Below are 7,197 nucleotides of genomic sequence, written 5' to 3' on the forward strand. Positions count from 1 at the left end.
TTTTTTTTCCTCCTCTCATCATCCCTGCTCCCCACGCCTACCCTGTCACTGTCCACTTATGCCAGATCCGTCCCAATCACAAACCTTTTGTTTTATCCTCCTGCTCTCTTCTTCTGTCCATAGCAGTGTGGAGAAACAAGGAGAGAAGACATCCGTTGGCCTACCACATGACTGGAAGAAAGAATGGCAAGATAAACAGCAGAGGGATCCACGGGCTGATATATGGGTGAAGTTAATTACAGGGGACTGCCAGTTAGAGGGCACAGTGATGGGTCTGTTTGCATCACCGCGGAATCCCAAAGGCATCACCCTCTCCCACCATGTTTATCCTCTGCAGCCACAAGACCACAGCTCCCATAAGCCATCACTGCATACAGCTCATATCCTCAAAGGGGGTCACGGCTGTGGAACATGAAGGCAGTGTTTGGAGACGTGACAGATCCAGATAAACAAGTAAGTTCTTTGTCATTTTCCTTTTTTCTATTTGCGTCCGTAGTCGGCTAAACATGTTTGCTGTTACTCAAGAAGTCATGAAACGAGAACATGAGCAAACGTGAAGGCACTTATCTTTATAGAGGTTTTGTCAAACAAAAAGAAAAATAATGTCATCAAACATATGAATGAAAAAAAAAAAGAAATATCACAGCTCAAATATCAGTGAACAACACTCTGGTGAGCATAAATGACTACTGAATGCAGGCAAGAATAAATCTAATCTATTTCTTCACATTCATTCATTATTCCATCATTAATGATTGTGAGACACTAAAACTTCATTCATCTTCTGATATGGCTTTTAGAGTCCCCCAAAAGAGACTACGTGCGGTCCATGTTCGCTGTACAGTCTTTTCTTTCTGTTGACTCTCAAAAAGCTCCGATCTCAGTCGTCCATCCCAAGGCTGCCTTGGCTGATCCATTTGAGCCTCTGTGCTTTGACGTGGGAGACCCAAGAGGCGCAAAGGGACGGAAAGAGATTTTTGGGGTGGCAGAAGATGATGAAATACAGGAGGAGGTAGAAGAAGGAAGAGAAGAGAGAGGTAGTGGTGAAGGAGTGGTGCTGTGGGGGGAGGGCTGGCTTGGTCTGGAGGAGGCCAGGGCTGGAGATGCTGTGAGGGAGGATCCAATCCTGTGGACGGAGGCCAAAGCTGTTGGTGCAAGGAGCGGTGGCGCACCCTGCTGGCAGCCAGTCAGCGGAGCGAGTCGAAGGGATGCAGGTGATGGGAAGCTCCCTAGCAGGGCAAGATCCCTGGTAGGGAAAGAGGCAGGGGCTGGTGATGAGGGGGCTATCTGAGGGATGGAGGCCCATGGCCAGGGAGGGAAGGGCAGTGAGGAAGGGGGAGACTGTAAGAGGACGGGGTCTAGCTCACTTGCACAGTGGGAGAGGTGGGAGACGAGGCGAGCACCAACGGGGTCTGGAGATTCCCCCTCCTGTGAGCTGAGGTACCGGACCACCTCTCCAACACACTCCCTGAAACCCAAGATCCGGTAGTCCACTGCAAGAGCTCTGGCGTCAAAGTAACCTGAGAATGACAGAAAATTCTTCAGATCCTACAAATGTGACATTTATCACTAATAATAATAATAATAATAATAATAATAATAACAATAATAACAATAATAATAAGAAAGATAATATATGTAATAGACTGAAGTTATATGGTGCTTTCCATTGTTCACATACTCTCACATTCATGCACCACCTGTGATAGTAAGCTACAGTCTAGCCACAGCCTCCCTGATCTTGACTGAGGCGAGGCTGCTTTATAGCACCGTCAACCCCCCTGACCACCACCAAAACAGACAAGTGTTGCTGCTGCCTCAGTATATGTATACCGGTATGTATATAAATATATATATATATATATATATATATATATATATATATATATATATATATATATATATATATATATATATATATATATATGTATATGTATATATATATATATATATATATATATATATATATATATATATATATATATACATATATACATATACATATATATTAGTATTTGTATAGCACCTTCTAACCCTAACCCCCCAAGGCACCTCACAACACAGTCAGTCATTCACCCATTCACACTCTGGTGATGATGAGCTACAAAGCTGCCCTGGTGCACACTAATGAAAGAGCGGCTGCTGAACACAGGTGCCTCTGACCACCACGAACAAGCAAGGTTGGTTAAGTGTCTTGCCCAAGGACACAACAGCAACATTCTCTTGCGGGAGCTGGGATCAAACCTACAACCTTCCGATTACTGGACCACCCACTCTACCTCTTGAGCTACTGCTTTCCAGGAATGAGTGACTTTCTGTTCCTGTACCTTTTCCTCCCATGGCATGCAGCAGTTTGAGATGGTCCACAGTCATCTGCAGGATCTCAGCTTTCTCCAGTTTAGAAGAACCCTTCGGGAGAAATATGCATCCTTCTTACTTTGCAACACTGACTCGTGGACCATTTTAAGTGCCTGAAAATGATTTCCAATAACAGAAAAATGTCTGATTGTTGCCAAGAAAATTAAATCAGTAATACCTGCTTCTCAAAAGCACTGGGCACCAGCCTTCGGAGCTCTGACAGGCTGTGGTTGATCCGGTCTCTGCGTCTCTTCTCTATGATCTGCACAACAGGAAGAACAGAGGGTGAGGGTCCATCAGAGCCAAGCGACAGGACTAAAAACACAAAGATCCAAACACTAACTCACCCCCCTTCGCTTCTTCCGTGCCAGAATCTGTGAGGCGCTGCCCGGAGACATGGACCCGGTGACTGGGCTGCACCACGGAGAGCAACAATATAAAAAAAGAGAGAGAATTCATATTGGGATTATTATGCTCCTTAAATATGTTTCTTGGGTACAGATGAGGATGAAAGATTGCTTTTATTTGAATACTTCAGTCTCAGTGAAATGGAACGCTGATCTTTTCCATCTGAGCACGGTCAGGAGCATGCCTGTTCGGCCCGGGGACGTGCCGCTCTCGTCTTAAGAGGCCCAAAATAGTCCGGAGTTCCCTCCAAACATTCCCATCAGAACGGATTTTAACTCAAGCACCACTAGTTCAGATGGGTGTTTTTGTTTACCATCATGTTTGATGGGGACGACAAAGGCAACGCTGCCTTCTGTTTGCACATCGTGCAGCAATCCAGCTAAACAAAATCTTTAAAGTCCCTGCCTGGCTTTGTGTTGGTGACACGCCACAGTTTTTACACACCAGTGTTGCGAAAATCCAGATGTGTGCAATCTTCCAAAATGCCAAAAAAGAAAAAGAAACACACAGCGATATAAAGTTAGGACCTTTAAAGAAGGCGTACAGTCTTCAGATTCATTTTTCTGTTTCTAAGATGTTGTGAGACCAGTTTGCGGTTGAGTGACTCAGCTTTTTCACTCACATTTGCATGCAAGGTTTCAAAGATTCTTCTGCAACTTTTGTATTTTGTGCCAAGCATGAAGCTTTGTAGTTTCCACCATGTGTGCTCCAACAGAGGAAATCCAGTTATGAGCATAAGAAATAAAGCAGCCACATTTCCAGTGTAAACTGGATTCTTCAATAAAAAAACTGAAAAACAAAAGTTACTAGAAAAATACACTTTTTGTGATTCTTGTCCTTATTCTTTGCTTTGAGGTCAAATGAGAACTTATTTTTAAAAATGACTTGTTTCTGTTAAAGGTGTGGGAGACTCGTTTCATCGATACATTTGCTGTGGTCTCCAGCAGGAATGAATGCCTTGCAAGTCGTACTGAGGAGAAGAAAAGCTCAGATGTTTCAGGGACTAGCAGGCTGCGTCCGAATCCAGGGGCAGGACGCTTGTGAGGGCACAGTTTGAGGTTGATGAGGCCACGGCACAGCGACGAGTACTGTCTGATATCGAAGGATACTCATCCTTGCATCCTCAGTTGTGTCAGCCGTTGGGATTTTCAACAGAGAAAAGAAGCAGGAGAGCAGCGAAGTTTTAGATGTAAGTTTGTTTAAAAAAATGCTGTAGAACACAGAAAAGCTTAAAGCGGTTCTGTTTTTAGGCGTTTTTTATTTGTATATTTGTTTTTAGATGACATTTTAGGCAGAAACGACCCAAAACGAGCTTGTAGCAGGTCCGTAGGTATTCCCGTTTGTGTGCCCCTGTAGCTAAATAAGCTTCTTGTCATTTTTTTTAGGGACAACAGAACAAAGAAGTGTTTTTATTAAGCTTATGCACACAACTACAGTAGTTCATCCTGTGTTCTGCTGTGGGTCCACATATTTGTGTCAAAGCCACTCTGGGTAAAACACGATTTCATGCTTTCATACCTGAAAGGCCTCATTTTATCTCGTTCATCACGCGAGTGTTTCTTTTTCTGACATAAAACACTTTATTTGAAAGAGAAAACACACTTTTATTCCACAACAACTCACAGTTGGACCACTTGAGTTTAACTCTAACACTTAGGTTGCCAAAACCATCTCCAGTCGCTTCTCTCAGCCTTTAAATAACATAAAAAGTAGATTTTTTACTTCCTACTTTGTACATTTTTATACCTTTTTGTACATTTTAAAAATGTTCTGTACATACAAATTTAGCTTGCTTGATTGCTATTTTTAACTATCTTTGTTCCATTTGCTGTAAAAGCTGTGCAACACTTTTCATTGGTGTGATAACAAGGGTTTATTCTACAGATGCACCAATACAGCTTTTTTCCAAACAGATACTTGGATCTGAGTACTCGCCGATACAGATTACTGATACCGATACTTCTACCACACAGAAAAATGAAATGACTTGGAACACAGGTTTTATTTTCTTCTCTGCTTTCAACAGGAAAAGACTGTGAGGTAGATAAAAAGTCAAATATATGAATATGAATGATCCCAAAACTAAAATATTAGGTGAACAAAAATGACGAGTCACAGTGAATCCACTTTCAGGCAACTGCATCGGTATCGGTGCATCCCTAGTTTATTCTATTCTATAAACAACATTTCAGCAGTTTTGGAGTTTTGATTTTGGATCACAGGTTTTTCTCAAAGTCAGATGTGTTTAGAGCAAATGTGTGATGAAGCAGTATAACTTTAGTGCGACTGGAGGGAGTGTACTCCCGTTTCAGGTGTTGTTGGTAGACTCTTACCAGTAGCTGTCTTCTTGTCCCACATCAATGAACTCGTCAGTGTCGGAGTCCGGGGAGCTGTACTCGTGCGGTCTCTTCATGTTTCTTATTTTTCTCGTAGATGATGGATGGATGATTAGTCTTCCTGTTGCTTTGTTGGAGGCTCTGAGGCACTCGAGTCTCCTCCGTCTCTGTATTGTGCTTATAAAAGCCTTGTTGTCCTTGGTAAGTTCTCGTCACATGTGCTTATTTCGTTTTTTGTTATTTCTTCCTGTGTCCTCAGTCCAATTCTGAGAATCAGTGGAGTGGATCCAGCAGACCCCAAGGGTCCATGACAACTAAGAAACTTCACAAGTCGCTTTAGTCTTTTACACAATCAGTGACATCCAATCAGCATATTTCTCTGCTCTGTCTCTCTTGGCTCACTCTCTCTGTCACAGCCACCCAATGACAAAATGGGACTTTGGCATTTGGGGCAGGGTTGCCAGTTTCAGCTCCCCCGCCTCCTCTCTTTGTTCCTCCTCCCCTTCCTTTAATCTACCATTCCCTGGCTTGTCACCCTCCTTCTCGTCCACCACACCCCCCTTGGCTCCCTCCTTCCTCCCCTTTGCTCAGTCATCAACAGTTAAATTAGCCTCCACTCTCATCCTGCTCTTAATCCATCCTATTTCCTTACTTTTTGGGTCCATTTTAATCGTCGTGTTGTGTTGAACAATAGCAGCAACAGGGAGGGGGAATGTGAAGCATAAAACCAATTTATTATTATTAAGGTGTGACACTCTCTAAAACTTGATTTATTGATGTCGCTGATCAAAAACACAATTGTTTGGAAATTTAAAAAGTATCATAATTTATAATTTCCTTGCTTTTTGGGGCATTTTTTATTTTTGTTAAAAACCTATAAATACTGCCTGTGCAAACTATTTAGTTGTGCAAATGTCTAATTTTGACCACACAGAATGCAGTTTTAAACCCAGATAAAACAGCATTCACCCTAACCACACACTTATCTAGAGAGAGTCTGTTATAACATAAAGCATTACTAACCTAACAGGTACATTTTATCAAATTCAGCCCCTCATACTGTGGAAAAGTCACCTTTTCACCATCCATCCATCCATCCATCCATCCATCCATCCATCCATCCATCTTCATCCGCTTATCCGGAATCGGGTCGTGGGGGCAGTAGCATAAATCGAGAGGCCCAGACTTCCCTCTCCCCAGCCACTTGGGCCAGCTCTTCCAGGGGAATCCCAAGGTGTTTCCTGGCCAGGTGAGAGACGTAGTCCCTCCAACATGTCCTGGGTCTACCTTTAGGCCTCTTCCCGGTTGGACGTGCCTGGAAAACCTCAGCAGGGATGCATCCAGGAGGCATCCTGACCAGATGCCAGAGCCACCTCAACTGGATCCTCTCGATGTGAAGGAGCAGCGAATCTACTCCAAGCCCCTCCCGGATGACCGAACTTCTCACTTTATCTATAAGGGAGAGCCCAGCCACCCTGCAGAGAAAACTCATTTTGGCCGCTTGTATCCGTGATCTTGTTCTTTCCGTCACTACTCAAAGCTCGTGGCCATAGGTGAGGGTAGGAACATAGATCGACCGGTAAATCGAGAGCTTCGCCTTCTGACTCAGCTCTCTCTTCACCATGACAGGCCGGTACAACGCCCGCATCACTGCAGATGCAGCACCAATCCACCTATCGATCTCACGTTCCAGCTTTCCCTCACTCGTGAACAAGACCCAGAGATACTTAAACTCCTCCACTTGGGGCAGGACCTCATCCCTGACCCGGCGAAGGCATTCTATCCTTTTCTGAATCACCATTCCTAATACCTTTTCACCATTTCATTTAATTACGATAGTGATGTCTGAATTTTTAAATCAAAATCCCCCAAAATAAAGTAAAAAAAATGTATATTTAGAAGAAATCCTAAATTTAAGAAGTTTAATTTGACATTCTAAAATCAAATCTACTCATATAAAATGACATTTGAAATATAAAATATAAAACTTTGGGATGTTAGCTAAATATTTTGTTTAGAATTGCCACATTTATATTTAGAGTTGAACTTTTTGACATAAATTTCCATAGTTTGACTTAATGTTGAATATTTAGAG

General features: G+C 42.8%; 1 protein-coding gene across 1 annotated transcript; it reads right to left on the reverse strand.

Moving 5' to 3' along the window:
- Positions 1 to 726: 726 nt before the first annotated feature.
- heyl (hes related family bHLH transcription factor with YRPW motif like) lies at positions 727 to 5,411 on the reverse strand. Its single transcript, XM_015955882.3, has 5 exons — positions 5,100 to 5,411; positions 2,706 to 2,772; positions 2,537 to 2,620; positions 2,328 to 2,409; positions 727 to 1,520 (listed from the first exon to the last, which is right to left on the reverse strand). Exons 1-5 carry the CDS (start codon positions 5,177 to 5,179, stop codon positions 865 to 867), a joined length of 969 nt encoding a protein of 322 aa, XP_015811368.1. The 5' UTR covers positions 5,180 to 5,411; the 3' UTR covers positions 727 to 864.
- Between the last annotated feature and the right edge of the window lie 1,786 nt (positions 5,412 to 7,197).

Source organism: Nothobranchius furzeri, chromosome 11 (assembly GCF_043380555.1).
Source record: "Nothobranchius furzeri strain GRZ-AD chromosome 11, NfurGRZ-RIMD1, whole genome shotgun sequence".
Lineage (NCBI taxonomy): Eukaryota > Metazoa > Chordata > Actinopteri > Cyprinodontiformes > Nothobranchiidae > Nothobranchius > Nothobranchius furzeri.